The sequence below is a fragment of the Benincasa hispida genome, chromosome 3, assembly GCF_027475165.1.
Source record: "Benincasa hispida cultivar pf3 chromosome 3, pf3_genome.v1.1, whole genome shotgun sequence".
In the NCBI taxonomy this organism is placed as follows: Eukaryota; Viridiplantae; Streptophyta; class Magnoliopsida; order Cucurbitales; family Cucurbitaceae; genus Benincasa; species Benincasa hispida.
Window position 1 is genome coordinate 75,729,921 of NC_143480.1, and position 22,133 is coordinate 75,752,053.

General features: G+C 35.5%; 2 protein-coding genes across 2 annotated transcripts; one reads left to right on the forward strand and one right to left on the reverse strand.

Annotated features, from left to right (window-relative positions):
• The first annotated feature begins 569 nt into the window (after nt 1-569).
• On the forward strand, nt 570-7,276 carry PAD4 (alpha/beta-Hydrolases superfamily protein). Its single transcript, XM_039025176.2, has 4 exons — nt 570-725; nt 807-1,140; nt 5,588-6,307; nt 6,390-7,276. Exons 1-4 carry the CDS (start codon nt 706-708, stop codon nt 7,140-7,142), a joined length of 1,827 nt encoding a protein of 608 aa, XP_038881104.1. The 5' UTR covers nt 570-705; the 3' UTR covers nt 7,143-7,276.
• Nucleotides 7,277-20,895, reverse strand: LOC120072713 (RNA polymerase II transcriptional coactivator KIWI-like). Its single transcript, XM_039025177.2, has 4 exons — nt 20,543-20,895; nt 20,358-20,463; nt 7,684-7,706; nt 7,277-7,579 (listed from the first exon to the last, which is right to left on the reverse strand). The coding sequence occupies exons 1-4, from the start codon at nt 20,657-20,659 to the stop codon at nt 7,511-7,513; spliced, it is 315 nt and encodes a 104-aa protein (XP_038881105.1). The 5' UTR covers nt 20,660-20,895; the 3' UTR covers nt 7,277-7,510.
• Nucleotides 20,896-22,133: the final 1,238 nt, after the last annotated feature.

The following is a 22,133-nucleotide window of genomic DNA, read 5'->3' on the forward strand; positions in this document are numbered from 1 at the left end:
GATCTCGTTTGGTAACCATTTTGTTTTTTGTTTTTTGAAAATTAAGTCAGTTTTCTCTCGCATCTCTTACATTGATTACATCTTTCTTAAATACAATAGGTGAATTCTTAGTCAAATTCTAAAAACGAAAATAAAATTTTAAAAACTACTTTTTTATGCTCCGTTTGGTAACTATTTTTCTTCTTTTTTTTATGTTTTTTAAAATTAAGTCTATAGACACTACTTCCACTTCCAAAGCCAAATTTTAAGAACTACAAAAGTTGTTTTTGTTTTTGGAATTTGGCTAAGAATTTAACAATTGTACTTAATAAAGATGCAAATCATCGTAAGAAATGTGAGTAAAATAAACTTAATTTTAAAAAACAAAAACAAAAAACTAAACGATTATCAAATGAGGCCTTAGTTTTTAAAATTTGACTTAATTTTTTAAATCATTGGTAAAAAGTAAATAATAAATGAAGAAATTTGAAAGGGAAAATAGTAGTTATAGACTTAATTTTCAAAAACAAAAATAAAAACCTACATGATTACCTAACTTTAATAATTATATACTAAGACAAAAATCATTTATAATAAAAAGATCTGAGAATATATAAAAAGAAAGAAAAACAAAGTTCCCTCTACCAATTGTCACCACATTTCCACTCAATTTCAAGAGTCAGAGAGAGAGAGGAGGAGAAAACAGAGAGCTTTGAATTTGCATCCATGGAGTCCGAAGCTTCAACGTAGATTCATTCAACTTTTTTCTAATTACAACTTTTCAACTTTCTTTTCAATTCCCAATTTCCTTTTTCTTTTCTTTGTAGATTCGAGAGTTGTGAGATTATGGCCGCTCTTTTGGGTTCAAGTCCTCTGCTTCTGCAGTCCTGGAGGCTCTGCGCCGCCGCCAACTCCGCCGCGCCGGAGAGTTTCACGGCGGAGGTGATTGGAGATGTGGCTTATCTTGCTTTCTCCGGTGTCCAAGTTCTTCCGAAATGCGGCGATGGAAGAGAGTTGGTGGCGTTGGATGCTGGGGGAGTTGAGGAGATGTTTCTGCCGTTGAACCGCCACCGTCAGGAGCTCCGGGAACCGGCCATGGCGGATTCCGGCATCCTCAAGATGTTTGTTGATATTTACACTCATCAGAATCTTCTTGAAAAGGTCAGTTTTCAAATCTCTTCCAAATTTTAACCATTTACTTTTTTTTTTTGTTTACCAATCTTTATACTTTGAATCTTAATATAAAAATAATAATAATAATAAATAAAATAAAATAAACTAACTTCAGTAAAGCATGGGCTACGGAATTTCTAGTACTACGGTAACTACAACTCAAGCAACGTCCAATCATCAAGTAACAGTATATCATGTGACAAATTTTTTTATTTTGTTTTTCCGATTTGACATTCTCGCAGTATCCTCGTCATTTTTCAAATTTTTTTAGTGTGTAAAGAAAATTGAGCATCGAATTAGCTCCAGCCTAATCATTACTCTTCAATCTATTCAATTTTATTTGCTCTGTTTTCAATAAATCTTAAATTTTATTATTTGAAGCTAATTTTTAGATAAGAAATATAATATATAAATATATTTTTAAAATTTATTTATAAAATGTTAATAAAGATTTTAAAATTAAGAATTGAAAAAATACAATAAACAATCAATTTGTACTAAATTTAAGATATATTAAAATGATAGAGGCTAAAATAAAAAATTTAAAATGATATGAACTAAAATTTAACAAATTTCAAAATACATCTATCAAAATGGTATGCCACATATTGACAAATCTTTTAGTTAGATCATTTGGTGCAAATTTTGTTAACAAAAAAAAATCATTAACCTAAATTCGAAATTTGGACATACTATATGAAAAAAAATAAAAATAAAAATAAAATCCTTGTAAGTTACCCATGTCGATTATATCAAACAATAATTTAGTGACAGTCAATTATTTGATTACAAATTTTGACTATGTTTTTTAAAGGATTGATTAAAGATTTTCAATATATTAAAAGATAAATTTGAGAATATTAAATATTAAAATGAAATTGAGAACTATAATTATGAACCATTTGACATATTTAGCCAATATTTATTTTGCGGCCAACCCAATTGTCAATGCCTATCTTAGCAACCAATGTATTTTCAATTTTTTATTCTTTATTTTTTATTTTTATTTTTCTTTTTTTAATTAGAACGAAGATGCACAGAAATGGATACATCTTGTTCTTTTTAATATATGCACGCATGAGCACTTTATTATATGTGTTTGAAGGTAGTCGTGCCTATTAAGCAATTGGCAAAACAATGATAATAACGAAAATGGTTATAGTTTTTAGGTTAAAATATGTTTATGATAACTTTAAGACGTGTGTCTATTTGGTTATCGAACTTTCAAAAATATTTAATAGGTTCTTAAATTTTCAATTTTTTGTAGTTCCCTGACAAATTTAAAATTTTTAAAAATTAATTGATTCATTAGATATAAAATTTAATTTTATGTTTAATGGAATCCTAACTTTTTATTTTGTTTTGTTTTTAGTAGATCTTTGAATTTTAAAAAATTTAAAAGCATAGAAAACGAAATTTGTAGTTTTTAAAATTGAAGACCAATTAGAAAAAAAAAAATCGATGTTTATGAGTTGAATATGTAATTTAACGTACTTTATAACTTCAATTAATAATTTAGACATGTAAAATAAAATTAATGTATTTTATGAATAAAAATTAGATTCTCTAAAATATTTTTCATTTGTCAAAGTCAACCTAACTCAACATAGTTTGAATCATAATTAATATAAATTATATATACGTTTGTCGATAACGACGTTGATATTAGTATTAATTGGATATCTATGATATAGGATATAATACTCATATCATCAATTTTTCAGGATATAACTTTAAATTCTAATAATAATTAGATATAAAAATAACTTAATTATTAATTTAAATTATTTTATATATTTTAATAATCATTTTTTAATAAATTCAAGACTCCCACATGATGAATGTTGTACGTGACAGTTTCTTTTTTTACATCTAAATTTTAGAAACTATTAAAAAATATTTTCAAGATTTTTGAAATTTTTTAAAATTAAAAATAAATATACTTAGATACATGCTGGGTAGATACATCCAAGCATTGTCCATATATTTATAGTTAGCTTAATTGGACCTATAAAAATTCAATATAATTTAGAAAGAAAAACTAGAGGAACCAAATATAAAATCTAATAATTATATAATTATTGTTATTTACATTTATAATGACATTTGAATTATGAATTTTTGGACCAAATGTGGTCTGGTTGACTACAAGTCTGGGAAAGGGACTTAGAAAGTCTACATTAATTCACCAAATAATACTTTGAAGTTTGAATGGAAAATTGGGAAAGTGGTGAATATTATTTTTTAATTATTATTATTATTAGTTTTGTAATTTTTAAAATGTAGTATGATATTAAGTTTTTCATTGATGACATATCTTGTTTAATAATCTAATTTATCTTGTTTTTGTAATTTGACCATTGACTGTAAAACTATTTTAAGAAGGGTTGAAGAAGGGGGGAAAAAAAAAGGCAAATAGCTTAATATAATGTTTAAATTGTGATGAACTGGGCCTGAAGCTTTTTAAAAGTTTATTCTTAGTTGTTGAGTTTGATTATTTTTCATTTTTAATAGGAAAAAAAAAAAAGAGTTCCCTTTATGTCTCTAAAGCCAAAAAGAAAATTGAAATCTCAATCATTTCAATAAAGAACTATCAAAAAGTTTAGTTTTAAAATTTTATAAAAAAAAAAAAATTAAAGTAAAAAATTCTTTTAACAAAATGGAAAACTAAGATCACATTCGGTAACCATTTCATTTTTTAAAAAAATTAAGCCTATTTTCTCCTCGTATCTTACAATGATTTGCATCTTTCTTAAATATAATAGTTGCATTTTTAACCAAATTTCAAAAATAAAAATAAGTTTTTAAAGACAGAAAATGATATTTTGTTATATTTGAAAAGATTTTCAACAGTTTTCAGGAGGGAGAAGAAAGAGAGAATTCTTCTAAGCCTTACCAAATGAACTCTTATCGACGACATATTTTTGTGAAAAACTAGTAATAATCATTCATTTATTATGAAAATAAACGTTAGAAAGTCGGTAGAAACTTCTTAACACTAATTGAGATGTAGATAAATAGCGTTTGAATTTCTTTCACACTTTTTCCTCTACCAACCTTGGCCAATGTCAATATCATTAAGATATATGGTTCTTTTTTTTTCATTCTTTTTCTTTTCCTATTTTTTTTTTTTATATTAAAGTTTCATTGGGAAAGAAATTAATGATTGATTGCAAAAGATAGTGTAAAATGTGAAAGCTTCTTTGGACCAAAAATATAATTCCTTTTCTTATTTATAATAAAAATAGATTGAAAAGCAATGGAAATTAAAAGGAAACTACACAAGAAAGTTAGATGAGTACATTTGGACCATTCTTCGATCAAGAGAAAATTTAGATGTGTTTAGTTTAGTTTTTATTTTATTAGTACGACTAAGATAGAAGATCGAATCTCCAATCTCTAGAGAAGAATGTCATATCAAGTATCAATGAGTTAGCTACTTTTTAATTTTTAATAATCGTACAAGTTCGATGAATTTCTCATATTTTCAAAATTAGTGATTCTTTTTCTTCGTCTCGTGCTTCAATTTTTCAAAACTATCTTAATATTAACCCGAGTTTTTAAAAAGTAAAAGAATTGTGAAATTTATTTGGATAAAAGTACATATTTGTCCCAAGTTTTGGGTTCAACTTTTATTTAGTCTTTAGATTTCAAAATGTTACAATTTTGACTTTGAGATTTGAATTTTATTTTGATTTGATCATTAAATTCAATATTTATTATACATTAAATACTCACTTTCAACCATTTGTGTCAATGTCTTAATTAATTTAAAATAATTATGAAGTGAATTTTCAAATATAGCAAAACTAAGTAAATTATACTATTTATTTCATTTAAATTAATTAATAAGCACCAATTATTTAATGAAAAATCAAGGTTAAAAATGTAAATCTTGAAACCAAGAACCAAAATAAAATAAAGTTCAAATCTCAAAAATAAAAAAGTAATATTTTAAAACTGAGGAAGTAATTTGAAACCAACCTTAAAACATAAGAATTATATGTATAACATTTTGAAACCCTAAGGATCGAATGAAAATTAAACTCAAAACTTAAAGACTATTTTTCTCATTTATTTGGGTGGATTTAACTTATTTTATTTGACTTCATTCCTTTCTTTTAATAATCGAAACCTTTAACCTGCAAAAAGATGTACAATGAACAACTACATTATGTTCAAATCAGCTGCATTAACTATTTTTAAAAAATTATATTATGTTGGTAAGCTGAAAAGATATTTATTGTTGTTCCATTGATTTTCTTTAAACCTTTTCCCTTCCTGTGTACAAAGAGAAATTGATATGCTCATTAATTTCCTTTGAACCGACTCAGGAAGGCCTAAAGACCTTCAATTAGAAGCCTAGGCTTATATATATGTGTGTGTTTTGAAAAGTATTATTGGTATATACCATTCACAATCTCAAATGTTGCAGACGACAAGAGTATTGGAGAAAAGCAAGTCAATAGTAATTACAGGTCATTCACTTGGAGGAGCAGCAGCCACTTTGTGTACACTTTGGCTGCTCTCTTTCTTTCACCCCAAAACAATTCATCACCCAATTCTATGCATCACCTTTGGCTCCCCATTGATAGGCAACGAGTCCCTTTCGAGAGCCATTCAAAGAGAACGATGGTGCGGCAAGTTCTGCCATGTCATCTCGAACCACGACATTATGCCAAGGCTTCTCTCTACTCCACTTTCCTCTCTCTCCCCTAAACTCCATATCCTTTTTAGATATTGGCATTTGTCAATGGCCTCTCCACACTTTGGGAAGCTTGCTACCCAATTGACAGAAAGAGAGAAAGACGAGCTCTTCCAGGTCGTATTGGCTCACTCCAACATGATATCTAACCCAGGGTTAGAGGGGTCGGTACAAAGTCAGCTTTGGCCATTTGGGAACTTCTTCTTTTGCTCGAAACATGGTGCCATTTGTTTGGATAATGCCATATCAGTTCTGAAGATGCTCGATTTGATGCTCAAAACAAGTGCCCCAAACTTGAGCATTGAGGACCATCTCAACTATGGAGATCATGTGAAAAAAGTTGGAGTTCAATATATAGAGAGGAAAAGCTTCACCTCAGAGTGTCTTCCTAATTCAAGCTATGAAGCAGGGCTTGCTCTAGCATTGCAGTCAGCAGGAATACCTTTCCAAGTAATAAACCTTAAAACTTTCCTTATAACAGAACCTACAACTTAGATTTTAGAACTAACTAGAGTTTATTTCAAAATTGCAGGATGAAGTTGCTCGAATGGCCGAACATAGCTTGAGAACGGCAAGGAGAATAGGACAAACACCGAACTTGAATGCGGCAAAACTAGCTATAAGCTTATCGAAGATTACACCTTACAGAGCTGAGATAGAATGGTATAAAGTCTCTTGTGATGAAGCAGATGACCAACTGGGTTACTACGATTGCTTCAAGAAAGTAGATGCTTCGGTAAGACATGCTCGAGTAAACATGAACAGGCACAAGCTCGCAACATTCTGGAACAGAGTGATCGACATGTGGGAGTACAATGAGCTTCCTCCAGATTTTAACACAAGGGCAAAGTGGGTCAATGCTTCACATTTCTACAAACTCCTGGTAGAGCCATTGGACATTGCCGAATATTATCGTCGTGATAAGCACATTGTCCATGGTCATTATTTGAAATACGGAAGGGAGAGAAGATATGAGATTTTTGACAAATGGTGGAAAGGGAGAGAAGTTACAGAGGAAGGGAATACTCAGAGGATGAAATATGCAAGCTTGACTCAAGATTCATGCTTTTGGGCAAGGTTGGAGGAAGCAAAAGACCTACTGGAAAGAATTAAATGTGAAGGAGATGTGAGAAAGTTGGCCCCAATATGGAAAAGTCTAGATAACTTTGAAAGGTATGCCAGAGGATTGATTGAAAGAAAGGAGGTTTCTAAAGATGTTGTAGCAAAGAATTCAAGCTACACTTTGTGGGCTCAAGAACTGAGGGCATTGAAGCTAAATATGTAATAACTAAGTAGTTAGAATTTTATGGCAAAGAGATTCAAAGTAGTTAGCACCTTGGACTAAGTATCTTTTAAAATTGCTGTAACCTAATCAGATTATTGGTGAAAATGTCAATTTGATACCCAATTATCTACTAATTGAGAATAGTAATGTTGTCAGTTATGCCATACTATATTATAATAATATCATGTCTCTGGTCTACGATTCAAAATGTCAATCCAATACAAATGCTAATATACATGCTCTCTGGTCTTCATTTCCACCAAAAACAAGCCCATTAGCTGTACAAAGGTCTCAGTTACGTCATCATAAAGCAGAATAACCCTAGGAAGCGATACATTTGCAACTAATATCAACAAAAGATGCCTGCTCTAATCGCCTGACGAGTTTTCATTAACAGCCTTGTCAATTTCTTCTACATGATTTCGGAGAACGTTCCACTACAGAAAGACAACCATTGTAAAAAGCAGAAGATAATTCTTTTTTCTAAAACAAAAAAGCACAAGAAAAAATTAGAGCTCAAGAAAATAATATAGGTGCATACCTGATCCAAGGATAGCGAGATGCCTGGAAACAAAAAGAAAATAAAAAAGCATACTCAACTTCTGCATTTGCAGTATTATATGCAATCCACACATCAATCATATCGTCTATGGCAAGTTAATGCTGATAAAAAAGAGATCGAGAGTGAAATCAACAATGGATAACTTGGAACGAAAAGCATGACTAATTTATCAACGTAAGTTCATTGTTAGCAACATTTTTTTAACTGCAAAGGCCAATTTTTTATCTTTTTTCTTTTGCCCCTTTGGTAAGAAACAAGACTTTCAATAATCAAAGAGAGACTAAAGAAAGGGGGAGATGAGATATCCCCATACACGGGTTACAAAAAAGGAGCCCAACTGGTGTAGATCTAACTTCTACGTTAGCTAAAATTACAAAAAGAATTTTGAAGTAGAGGACCACATAGATGTAAAAAGTGTGACTGAATCCCAAAACTATCCCTGTTAGTTTCTTGACTACGAAAAATTGTGGCATTTCTTTCAAACCAAAGTCTCCAAAGAAGTGGGCTCTCTTTTTTCTTGAATGTTTCCATTTTTTTTTCAAATGTTAAGTTGGTTAATCATCAAAGAAAAATGAAAAGGGCAACTTTCATCAAGAACAAATGAAATAATATACAAGACTAGGAAAACAAAATGGCCGAAGAACAAAAGACTAACTACCAAAAAAAAACCCCAATTTAGAAGAATGAGATAATGCATAAACACTAAAAGTCCTTAGCCACAGAAGTTCAAACTGAGGGATTGAACATATACTCAATTACCCTACCAAAATTGCAAATACCTTACCCATGACCCTCTAATAGTAATAGCAAATTATTCCCCTTTTTCACTTTCTTGGAGAGGCATTTACAACAGAGGCCTATCAGTGTTTTTATTGCGTAATCTTTCATTAGGAGAAACACTCTTGTGATCAAATTTACATCAGCTTTACACGTGGGATCCAAAATATTTTGTGTTTTCCTATCTTATCTTGTGTCAAGCTTGGCTACAGATAGAACAAATGAGTGCTCGCATGTATGCTCTTGTCCCTAGTAACATCTCAGCAAGTCCAAATTTAAAAATAATGTTGAAATTAGGGTTTTGCACTCTAGGGGCAATTTTGTCTTTTTCATTGTACCCTAGGGTTTCCCTGTTCTCTATTTAAGCTGTTGGTCTACTGTATTCCATTGTATCAGTTTTCTAATAAGAATCCCTTTATCCCGTGGTTTTTCTCCCTAATTAGGGTTTTCCACGTAAATCTTTGGTGTGCTATTTTCTTTTCCCTACTCTATTTTTCATCAGTATCAGAATATGGAGACGAAATCCTGGCCACCATTGAGGAAAATCCAACAGGAGAATCCCAAACCAATAACCCAGATATAACCAATATTATCCAAAAAGCCATCAACAGGTACTTCCAAACCCTTCTTCCCCACTTCCGTGAAGACCAACTGCCGCCGCCCTACCCACCGACGGCCATCTCCTTCGCAGACCCAACAACTAGCCGCCAGACCTAGCGACCGGCGACCAGCGAACCAGCCGCTACCCACCCGATCCAGCCACGCGCAGATGAAGACACCAGCGAACCAGCCAATATTACCCAGTTTGGACGCACGCAAACGCAACCGGCCACTTGAATCCTGTTTGACCGATCTCAGACGGTGCCGACCGACGGCTTGGAGCCCCGATCTGATGTACCCATCGGCGACAGGTCCAGATCTGTGATGCCCACTGCCAATTTCCATCTGTTAGAGCCCCGATTTACTATCCCCACTGCCGACCAGTCCAGAACCGTGATGCCCAGCGCCGATCAGTCAAGTTTCCGTGTGCTGCCGGCCTTCTCATCTCAGATCGGAGTCTCATCTCAACCTATGTCGCACCAAAGGACAGATGGGAGAACTATGGGTATTTTCCAGCCGGGTATGAGCAACCGAATAGGGCAGTTTTTGCCGATCACGGATGAATTTGGAAGGGGTGACTCTTCGTCATACCACCAGAACCAAGGAAATATAATCCAAGATCAAGTTACCCAGTTGCAGTTGCAGATTAATCGACAGAACGAGATGTTTCAGCAGCAGCTCGCTGCTATTGGGGAAGCCCTAGGATCGACATCCAAGATCCAACCATACCCTGAAAACTCGGTATCTTCGTTCCCTACTTACCCCTCAAATTTATGTTCTGGAACTATAGGCAAATTGTTATAGGAGAAAAGTTGAATGGTGATAATTACTTCTCTTGGTCTCAATCTACTAAAATGGCCCTGGAGGGTCGTCATAAATTTAGATATCTGACAGGTGAAATACCAAAACCAAGGATCGGTGATCCCCAAGAACGAATGTGGAAAGGAGAGGATTCTTTGTTGAGGTCGATTTTAATTGGAAGTATGGAACCTCAGGTTGGGAAACCTTTATTGTATGCAGCTACAGCCCGTGATATTTGGGAGGCAGCCCAGAAACTCTACTCCATGAGACAGAATGCCACACGGTTATATAATCTACGTAAGCAGGTTCATGAATGCAAACAGGGAACGATGGACGTTACTGCTTACTTTAACAAGCTATCTCTGTTGTGGCAAGAGATGGATTTGTGCCGTGAGATGATTTGGAACTGTCCGTGTGGAGGAGTGTTACATTATCAGTCTGAAGAAACGGATCGCGTGTATGACTTTCTTGCGGGACTCAACTCTAAATTTGATACAGTGCGCAGTCATATACTGGGGACCAAACCTATACCATCCCTAATGGAGGTCTGTTCTGAAGTTCGCCTGGAAGAAGATAGGTCGAGAGCCATGAACAGTACACCTGTAACACCAACAGATTCCGCTGTTTTCAAAACATCAGGCCCTGTACAAGATAAATAGAACAGTAAGCCGCCCCCAGTATGCGAAAACATTGCAAAAAACCCTGGCACACTAAAGATCAGTGCTGGAAACTCCACGACCAACCGCCTGATGGTAAGAAACGAAAGTCGGGCTCTCGTAGGTGAATCTGTTACTAAAGATACTCAGACACAGAACCAGGAAACTACTCAGAACACTACTACAGTGGGTGTAAGTACGATCGCCCATACAGGTACTTTTCAATCTTTTGGTCTTGTGAGTATAACTGGTAATAAACCGTGGATATTAGACTCAGGAGCCACAGATCACCTCACTGGTTCTTCTAATCAATTTTTATCTCATCAACCTGATGCTGGAAATGAAAAAATAAGAATTGCAGATGGGTCCTTTGCTCCTGTTGCTGGAAAAGGACGAGTGTCACCCTTTGTCGGCTTAATACTCCAAGATGTGTTGCATGTGCCAAAAGTGTATTACAATCTGTTATCTATTAGTAAACTAACAAGAGATTTGAAGTGTCGTGTTAGTTTCTCACCTGATGATATTGTTTTTCAGGATCTGACCTCGGGGAGGACGATTAGCACTGCCCAGCATGACAGGGGACTCTATTTCCCTACTGAAGAAGCTTCCTTTAGGCTATGTGATAGGATTAGTTTGTTTTCTTCTCATTTTTCCATTTCTGAAACTGATTATATGTTGTGGCATTATCGTCTTGGCCATCCTAATTTCCAGTATATGAACTATTTGTTTCCTCATCTTTTTCGCAATATTAATATTTCTAAATTGAAATGTGATGTGTGTGTCCAGGCAAAAACAGCCTCGTGTTTCTTTCTCTTCTCATCCCTATAAACCCTCTAAACTGTTTACTCTATTCCATAGCGATGTCTGGGGTCCTTCACCAGTCACTACCATAACTAGGAAGCGTTGATTTGTAACCTTTATTGACGATCATACTCATCTAACCTGGGTTTTCCTTCTGACAGATAAATCAGAAGTCACTTCAGTTTTCCAACAATTTTACAATTCCATAGAAACCCAGTTCAACGCTAGAATCGCTATTCTCAGGAGTGATAATGGTCAAGAATACCCTAGTAACACCTTACGAGAATTCCTTATCTCCAAAGGTGTTGTCCATCAGAGTTCCTGTGCATACACTCCTCAACAAAATGGAGTGGCCGAACGGAAAAACCGTCACCTGGTCGAAGTTGCTCGCTCTCTTATGTTGTCAACCTCTCTTCCCTCTTATTTATGGGGTGATGCTATCTTGACAGCAACCCATCTAATAAACCACATGCCATCCCGGGTCCTAAAATTCCAAATCCCATTAGATTTCTTCAAAGAGTCTTACCCCAACTCCAGACTTCTTTCTGATGTACCCCTTCGTGTCTTTGGCTGTGTGGTGTTCATCCATACACACAGACCTAACCGTACCAAGTTTACTCCTTAGGGTACCCTCTACATCAACGTGGGTAAAATGTTATCACCCTCCTTCCAGAAAATACTTTGTCTCTATGGATGTGACCTTCGAAGATCATCCATTTTTTCCCAATGGTTCTCTTCAAGGGGAGCATTCCAGTGAAGAAACCAATTAGAGTCCCAGCCTTTCTGCCTTACCTGAACCTGAACCCATCCTTGATGTCTCAATACCAACGCACCTATCCTCCCAACTGAACAAGTCCCTTGGATCACATACTATAGAAATAATCTCAGGAAGGAAATAGCGCCACCTGTTATCTCTCCGGCTCCAATTCATGAGTCTGAACAGAGATCAGTTCCAGGTACTAGTAGTCCTATCCCTGATCATGATAATAAATGTGATAATACTGATGCTTGTGTTGAAAATGTTGAGAGCAAAAGCAGGGAAGATAATGCCAGCAGGGATGTGATTGAGGTTGATGATGGTGCAGAGACAGATGAGTGTGTGATTCTTGAGGACATGGTAGAACCTGGAAAAGAAGTTTCCCTTATTCCCGCTGGAAAAAATGTTAAGAGTGGAAAAATAACAGAACCGGAGGGAGAATGCAGTACGTCAGAAGAAATAAAGATAGAGATGAATCCCTTGATCTTCCGAGTGCCCTAAGGAAAGGTACGAGATCATGTACTAAATATCCGTTGCAAAGTTACTTGTCCTATAGTAATTTATCTTCTGAATTCAAGGCCCTCACTACAAGCCTAGACACAGTGGTGATACCTACACACAACATTGGAAAGTCCTGAATGGAAAGCAGCAGTTATGGAAGAAATGAAAGCTCTTGAGAAAAATCATACGTGGGATCAAGTCAATCTTCCAAATGGTCATAAAGCAGTCGGATGTAAATGGGTGTTCACAATAAAATATAAGCTCGATGGAACTGTTAACAGATACAAAGCCAGATTAGTGGCGAAGGGTTTTACTCAGACGTTTGGGGTTGATTATTCAGAGACCTTTTCGCCAGTTGTAAAGCTAAATATTGTTCGGGTCCTCCTTTCTATTGCAGTTAATAAGGATTGGCCCCTTCACCAGCTTGATGTGAAGAATGCTTTTCTCAATGGAGAACTGGAGGAAGAAGTCTACATGAGTCTCCCCCCAGGATTTGAGAAACAGTTTGATCACCGAGTTTGCAGATTGAGAAAGTCCATATATGGGCTAAAACAGTCACCAAGGGCTTGGTTTGGCAGATTTACTATGTTTGTAAAGTCTCAAAGATATAAACAGGGTCATTCTGATCATACTCTGTTTACTAAAAGGTCTGTATCCGGGAAAATCGCAGTTTTGATTGTTTATGTTGATGACATTGTTATTTCATATGATGATACCTCAGATATTGACCGATTGAAGGCAAAGATGGCTGAGGAATTCGAGATCAAGGACCTTGGAAAACTAAGATACTTCCTCGGAATAGAAGTAGCTCGATCAAGAGAAGGAATTTCAGTTTCCCAACGAAAGTATACTCTGGACCTGCTCAAGGAAACAGGTATGACGGGGTGTAAACCAATTGATATGAGTAAAATGAGTAAAAGTATTCCAGTGAGCAAAGAAAGATATCAGCGACTTGTTGGGAAATTAATATATCTTTCTCATACTAGACCCGACATCTCTTATGCAGTAAGTATGGTAAGTCAGTTCATGCAGTCACCATACGAAGAACACATGAGGGCAGTAGAGTGCATTTTGAGATATCTGAAAACTTCTCTAGGGAAAGGCTTGATGTTCAGGAAAACTGAAAAACGTTGTATCGAAGCTTACACCGATGCTGATTGGGCAAGATCTGTAGTAGACAGAAAATCAACATCAGGATATTGTACCTTTGTATGGGGCAATCTTGTTACATGGAGAAGCAAAAAACAAGGTGTTGTTGCCAGAAGCAGTGTTAAGGCTGAATACAGGGCCATGAGTCTGGGAATCTGTGAAGAGATCTGACTTGAAAATGTCTTGAAAGACCTTGATCAAGAGCATACCAATCCAATGAAACTCTAATGTGATAATAAAGCAGCCATAAGCATAGCAAACAACCCTGTTCAACATGACAGAACAAAGCATGTGGAGATTGACCGGAACTTTATCAAGGAAAGACTCGATAGTGGCAACATTTGTGTTCCTTATATTCCCTCCAATCAACAAATTGCAGATGTCCTAACAAAGGGGTTTTCCAGACAGTTGTTTGACGCATGTGTGAACAAGTTGGGACTTATTGACATCTACGCCCTAACTTGAGGGGGAGTGTTGAAATTAGGGTTTTGCACTCTAGAGACAATTTTATCTTTTTCATTGTACCCTAGGGTTTCCCTGTTCTCTATTTAAGTTGTTGGTCTACTGTATTCCATTGTATCAGTTTTCTAATAAGAATCCCTTTATCCCTTGGTTTTTCTCCCTAATTAGGGTTTTCCACGTAAATCTTTGGTGTGTTGTTTTCTTTTCCCTACTCTATTTTTCATCAAATAAAAAATAAGTTTGCACCATTTTGTAATGTTATAGTTCATATACACATAGTAGGAAGGACAAAAAGAGAATTAATCACCCAACAGTTGGTTGGAGGTGTCGTCTATACATTGAGAGGGTTTGATGCCTTCTTGTGGCAAAGTAGGGTAGGCCTGTAGGGAAAAAAGAGAAGCTCACATAAAAAAATGAGCCAAACCATAATCTACATAAAAGGACTCCAGTCCAGTAAAATATTGTGAACTTGTTGTCGTCGGTAAACAAGCTAGATTACCTTCACCAGGAAAGTCACCAAGTTTTCTAAACGGAAGACACCTACAAGCTGAGTGAGGATATTCTTCTAAGTAGTGGTTTTGGTGAGAAGTACAGAAAATACATGAGTGTCTCAACTTTCAAAACTTTTGAATACTTCTCCATATCAAACCTACAGCCAAGAGGAATGGTTATGTTTTTGAAACTTCCTCATGACAAGTTAAAAGGTACAAAATTCCTTTAGGAGTATGCAAAGATCCTCATTCCAATTAAAAATGACAAGAAAAGCCGTAAAACTCTCATAGCCGAAAACGTAGAACACAACCCAACAAAAAGGAACTGCTAAAAATGTTCCTGACAAAACCTCCTAGGAAAACTAAAATCTCCTCAAGGCAAGAACAAAAAGTATGTTTTCTGTGCTTCCCTCCAACACCTCTCTCTTTCATTAACCTTGGACACTAAATTTGATATTCTCTGCCACCTGTAGCAACTTCAATCTCTTTGGTCCTATTTTATCTTCTTTCCACGTGGAATCTGTGATAATATAGTAACCTTTCTTTTTTCAAATAATCAAGAAAACCAACCAACATAGAACCCTTCTTCTGATTGTCGAAACCTAACTCTTCCAATTTCAAGAGAGGAAAATTCCAGGTTCACAAAGTTAGGGCCCTTGTCTTTCAGATATTCTCTAGACCACCCAACACTGGTCTTTTAAATCCTCTTCTCCCATGGTGTGGAATGTGTACGTCCCAACTAATAGGGAAGGATCCCATTTCATGAAAAGATTGTGGGCTCCTAGAGTTAAGTCTTGGAATCATGATGTCTTTGGGGATCTCAAGATTATGAAGAGGTAATTTGAAAATTTTAATGTTATCAACAGTCTCGAGGACAAGATGAATTTTCAGATCGGGGGTGATGTAAGACCTCCAATAATGAAGGTTTACGAAAGGAAGAAAGGGAAGGGCAAAATGGGAAGAAGGGAAGTTGGAGGAGAGGAGATGAGAGGACCAACCAGGGAAAGGAAGGAGGGACCAACAATACTATTGGAGGCGCATTACGCATAGGGGGTGCGATACATGAAGTCAATGGCAGGGACCAACGAGGACCTATTTGAAGGAATGACCCGAGGAAGGAGAAAAGAGGTTTTTTGGTGAAGGTTTTGAGGGAGAGACGGTCTGTCAAACAGCCGAGTGAACTTTGTGCGTTTTGAGTTGTTTTGTGATTGTTGTTCTTTATATTTCTGCCTTAAGACTATTTCATTCTTATCCTCGTTTATATCCTCAAAATATTGTATCAGGGTGAGCTTAATACCCTATTTTCTGGCATTGGGTGTCATTTTGGGTGTGTTATGCCTGTGTTTCTTGTGCAGGGGGAGCGGATACCTAACATCCTTCTCCACTTCTTTGACACCAATTCTTCCACCTAATCCCCCTCTAACATTTGAGCTTCCAAAACACTATTGTTAACACTACTAAAAGCCCAAAACACTATTGTTAACACTACTAAAAGCCTCCCAAACTCATTACCAACGACCTTTAATAAATTTCTAGAACTTACAAATTCCAATATTTCCAAATCCCTTTACACTCTTAATTCTCAAACTTCATGTTTCCATGCAAGCCCCTCTTCCAAGTGCCAACATCTTCATCAATCAAATTAGCTAACTATTTATATTTGAACAAGTCTTCTTGACTACTTCTTCTCTTCCAAATCAAAACAATTGACTTTCTCCTCCCAAAGCAACTTGTTTAAGTAATTTTCAACAACAACAGAATTTTCTATGACTTGGACCCCATGTGGAGCATAAATTGTGAAAAGATTGTTCGGCCCACCTTCTACTCCAACTTCATTTAAAGTTTCAACACCAACCGTTGAACCTGAATGAGGCACCTCGACTTTTGCAGCTGCTTCTTCTCAAAATCCTCCACGGACATTTCACACTCCAACTATTTGAACCAGGCTTTAGGATATCTAATCTCCATTTCAATTGGGAGAAGTTGCAATGGGTTCCTCGCAACCTCCAAGAAATCAGGCATATCCAAAACTTCTTTTCCCACAATATTCACAAATAGCTTCAAAAGTCTCTTCTTTCCAACATCAAAGATATTTCGTGAAGCTTAACCCATTCCCCAAGACATGGTATCATTTCAAGTTCAACACTGACAAACCCCATGATGTTTGTCATTAATTCAATGAAAAATCTTGTTTCCATTTCCAAAAAAAATTGGGTTACCAATCAATGTGTTTTACCTATGAAGCACCGACACTCCTAAGATGGCCAAGTATCGGTCTGTCGGACACGTGTCCGACACCGAGTGTCTGACACCGACACGCCCCAACACGCCGCCAACACGTGTCCGACACGCCGATCATTTTATTATTTTTTTAAACTTTCTAACACTCCCCAACACGGCTGGACACTTGAAGGACACGGCTACATCACGTTTAGGGCACGGAATCTGCAAAATTAAAATAAAAAAACAATGAAACTGCCATTTTTAAGCCCGAAAGCTTATAATATCAGCCCAGCCTAAAACTTAGCTTTTAGGGTTATTGTGTTTTTTCTTTTAATTTCTCAAAATCTCAACTCGGATTCCATTTCTCCAACCAACCTTCATTCCTTCGACCTTCCAAACAGCCAACAATCTCCACACCCAAACACGCCGGCGACTTGCAATCAACGGGCAGCGACAACTTTCACTTTCAGACTCACTGCCGATTTGGTTTCTTTGTTTCCTTTTTTTTTTTTTTTTTTTTGCTCTTTTCTCCATTTCTTTGAACATTTATGTTTCTATTTTTTTTAATCTCCCATTTTTGTTTGATTTCTTTGAACATTTATGTTTCTTTTGTTTTAATCTCTCATTTTTGTATGATTCTTCGAATAGTTTTGTTTTTTTTTCCCATTAAATCTTATTTTGTTCTTTTTGTTTTATTTAAAACTAGTATGGCAGAATCATCTTCAAGCAAAACCGAAATTAATTCAAAAATGACTACCAACGATGAAACAAAACCATTATGGCAATATGTGACAAAAAATAAAGATTGAATGAAGAAGGGGGGAATATTTCTTGGCAATGTAATTTTTGTCAAGATAATAGGAAAGGTTCTTATAAAAGAGTTAGGGCACGCCTACTAAAATTGGGAGGATTCGGGATTGGAGTATGTAAAAAAGTCATCCCTAAAGGGTGGTTCACAAACAATGGTCATCAGTGATAAATGGGGATGCTACAAAGAAGATGATATGGTGAAAGCACGACGTGTAAAGGAGTTGGTACTTTATTTGGTGGGATAAGATTGATTATATTCTTTCTTTTACTATTCCTATTTATGATATGATCAGAGATTGTGATACGGACAAACCTTGCCTCCATTTGGTATATGATATGTGGGACACCATGATTGAAAAAGTGAAAGTGGCAATCTATAGACATGAAGGAATGCGTGCAAATGAATTCTCATCTTTTTATGAAGTGGTGCATCAAATTTTGATTGATCGTTGGAATAAAAATAACACTCCTCTCCATTGTTTGGCACATTCTCTAAATCCAAAGTATTCTAAGACATCTTAGATCTTTATTTTATATTTTCAATTCCTAAGCACACACTAAAGTTGGGTATATTTTATAATTTTATTTAGGTATTATAGTGCACAATGACTTGAAGAAGAAAAGACTCGAGTCCCACCACATAAAGACTTAGAAGTATCAAGAGAGAGAATGAAGTGTATCAAGAGATACTTAGTTCAGAGGATGAGCGCACAAGAGTGAACATTGAATTTGTCAATTTCTATATAATGTCTGCAGAGTTTGTTGAACATGATTCCAATACGTGATAGATATAATATGTCTCTGAAGAGTTGGCGGGCCATCCATGGTGCCTTTACTCCAACTTTACAGTCACTAGCTATAAAGTTACATGTTCAACCTTCATCTTCCTCGTATTGTGAGCGAAATTGGAGTACATATTCATTTGTGCACTCCATGAGAAGGAACAAGATGACACCACAACGTGCAAAAGACTTGGTGTACATCCATAGTAATCTACGTCTTTTATCAAAAAGAACACCTGAATATTTCGAAGGAGAGACGAAAATGTGGGACATTGCTAGAGATTCATTTTATTCATTTGAAGATGTGGAAATGCTTGAAGTAGTTAGTTTATCTTTGGACGAACTAGAATTGGAAGCTATAGTTTTTACCGATGATAGTAATCAAAATGAAGCTTCGAGTAGTTAAAAGGACATTGGACAAGAATGAAGAAAATATGTAGAAGGCTTGGCTTCTTTGATTCTATTTTGTGGTTTTGTAACTTTTGTGGGGTTGAACTAATTACTAAAACTTGTTATGACTTATGATATTGGACCGTTAGTCATCTTAACTATTATCATCATTTTCATGAATTGTATGGTTGTTAATGATGTCTTTAAATGGAATATTTCACAATATGTTTATTGCACGACATATATTTAATTTTTTTAATAACAAAAAATAACGCTCCTCGACGTTTCGTGTTCTACTTTTTTGAAACTCGACGTGTCCCCGACGCGTGTCGGTGCCCGTGCTTCTTAGTGTCTTACTATCTCTAATTTTGTTATCTATTAATTAGTCTCTCTACTTGTTTGTTATGTTCCTACATCTTGTTTGACTTGTGTGTATTTAGTATTAAATCCATTTTACAACTTCAGGTATGTTTACAACCAATTTGGGCACACTCAAGTCTCTTCTTCACCATCCGCATTCTTTATTTCTTCAAATCTTTCATCCAGTCCTTTACAATCTATACTTTCAACCCTTTTACATTTATTCTTCCTCAAACATTCCCAACAAACTATTTTACATGAACTAGATAAGAAAAGTATCAGGAAAACAAAATTGTAGGTGGATCATGTAAATTTGGAACCTCACTAAATTATGTCCTAGCAGAGGTCCAGAGAAAAGTACAATTTATAAAATGAATATAGACCAAAGTTCATAAGAATACATACAATCAAAAATCCAAAAATATTTCCTCTTCACTTGGAACAAACACCTAAACATATAAAGGCCATAAGTGCAAGATTCAACACATCATTCCCAAACCCCTATAGCAAAGTCCAGAGAAAAGAATAGAGAAAATGTAAACAATATCTGATGTAAAATGAATGCCCAAACACTTTTTTTCTTTTTTTTTTTTATGTAAAGAACTACTTTCATGGAGAAAAAATGAAAGAAAACCCGCATGCAAAAAACCAATCCCACAAAAACCCACTGAAGAAAGGGTTTCCAACTAACTAAAATATTGCCTAGGGGATGATTACAAAAAGGCTTTGAAACCAAAGTCCAAAGAGAGATATGAAACCTTACCAAGAACCAAACCTCACTCAAGTCCTTCTCTACACCACAAAACTCTCTATTGTTCCTCTACCCCAAAGATCCCACGATAACAAAAAAAAACTTCCAAGTAAAAATGAAGTTGAAACAGGTATGAAGCAAGCAAAAACTTTCCTATACTAGCAATAAAATTTTGCCTAGAGCAACATTTGGCAGTTCAAAACTAAAACCAATGCAAATGCAACTGAAAAGAAAGTGAAACATAAACCCTAGAAAAAAAAAACCCACAAACTTGAAAATCCAAAACGAAAAGCCAATTCATCCACTGAGAAATAAAGAAAAGAAGAGAATGATGAGATGAACCTTTCTTTCCAGGCATCTGCTTGCCATCTTTGACATAAAACTCCCGAATATCGACGACAATCTTTCCTTGCCAGTTCCTGACCATAACCCTACGATTCTTTGAAATCTACAGTAAGAAAAAGGGAGCATTAAAGAGTTGATAGCAAGGTAAAGGCGCTGAAAACAGGAGGAAGGAAGTGAAAGACCTCACAGACGACGATTTCATCGGTATCGTCAGAATCTTTCTTAAATGTCTTGGAAGGAGGAGCATCTCCCTCGGATGCGTGATCTTCCTCGTCCTTTCGCTTTCCTCTTGCAGACATTTCTTCCTCCTTTTTCGCTATTTTTTGGTTGTGTTCTTCACAACTCTGCTCTCTTCAACACTCTGCAACAGAATGCCACGGAAGTGGCGTACTATTACGAAAACGTGGAACTAAACCCATAGGGGGCGTTTGGTGCAAGCCACAAACATACCCATATTTTTTAAACTTTTAAACCCTAATTTTAAATTTCTAACGATTAATTATTAATTCCCTTTGGAAGTGGGAAAAAATGAGAGAGAAAAATTATATTTGGAACATAACTTATTAACGATATCATTTACCTGTACCCCTGTCTGAACCTCTAAATTTGAGTGGATTTCAAATCAAATTTTTGTGAGAAACCTACTTGGTCTGAGTTCGAGCAATCTTTTATGACATTCATCCTCTCCCAAATTACCTTTTTAACTTGAGAGAAAGTGTGAAGACAGCAGATGTCAACCCTTTTTTGACATCTACTGCCAACTAAACCTGTTAAACTCACATCTTATGAACCTATATTACTATAGGCTTAAACCTGTAAATTTGCTCATCGGCAATTCTAACACCAAACACAACTTACATCATCACGATATTCTATTTACTACATCACCCTTCAGAATAGGGCTTATTACAGACCAATGCCCTGACTCTACCTCCGTAGAGGTTATTTAAATAAAGACCAACTCAAGCAACATATAACTAACAAACATTTTATGATGGTGGCAGAGTGGACCTTCTTGACAAGCAACTCGCAATCCTGGAATTTCAGAACTCTCCTACTACCTGGGGGAAGGGGGGACAAAACATTGGAAAGCTTGAGCTGGGGAGCCTAGTGAATGGCACGTTTAAGAACATAAGCTTTTACTATGGAAATTTATTTTGCAAGCAGCTTTCTAAATCTTAACTTGTGTACTTATGGAAAATATAAACATCGTACTTTCAAATACTCTAGTGAAAACCAGAGTCCACTTAAATCATAGACTTCTAGACTTTAGAACATAATATGACAAACTGAAAGATTTATAAGCAAATATCAACTGAATATCCTCATAGTTTCAGAGTTAAAACATGCTCCTCACGAAGCTCGTCAAATAATAAAGTATCCAACATATAATAATAATAACTCTGAAAACCCTGAAGACAGCTCATGAAACAATCATATAAAATCTTTGTACCCTTTTAAACCTTAGTTGGGCAGAGCCTCTTTTGCTCATATTCCCAACATCGAAACCTTAGTTGAGATGGAATTCTACATCACCAACAGCGTTGATAATAATCTTACATGCACGTAGAGATTTTCCCTGGTTACCTTTGTCTCCTTTAACATTAGGGTGGAATCAACCCTATATGCCTTTGCCTCCTTCAATAACAGTGACGCTGATACCTTCACAACCTTCAGTATCGGGATTCATAGCTAGGGTACTAAAAACATATATTTCATAATAACTTTGAAATAGCATTCCTTATTAACACATTATTTTGAAGGAATGTCATC

What these genes read in the sequence shown, in the direction of transcription:
- PAD4 (XM_039025176.2), top strand. Translation starts at nt 706, where the DNA reads ATGGAGTCCGAAGCTTCAAC. An exon ending in ATGGAGTCCGAAGCTTCAAC is followed by an intron (nt 726 to 806) that starts GTAGATTCATTC and finishes TTTTCTTTGTAG; the next exon opens with ATTCGAGAGTTGTGAGATTA. An exon ending in ATCAGAATCTTCTTGAAAAG is followed by an intron (nt 1,141 to 5,587) that starts GTCAGTTTTCAA and finishes CAAATGTTGCAG; the next exon opens with ACGACAAGAGTATTGGAGAA.
- LOC120072713 (XM_039025177.2), bottom strand. Translation starts at nt 20,659, where the DNA reads ATGTCTGCAAGAGGAAAGCGAAAGGACGAGGAAGATCACGCATCCGAG. An exon ending in GCAGATGCCTGGAAAGAAAG is followed by an intron (nt 7,707 to 20,357) that starts GTTCATCTCATC and finishes TTTTGTTTCCAG; the next exon opens with GCATCTCGCTATCCTTGGAT. An exon ending in TCTCGCTATCCTTGGATCAG is followed by an intron (nt 7,580 to 7,683) that starts GTATGCACCTAT and finishes GTCTTTCTGTAG; the next exon opens with TGGAACGTTCTCCGAAATCA.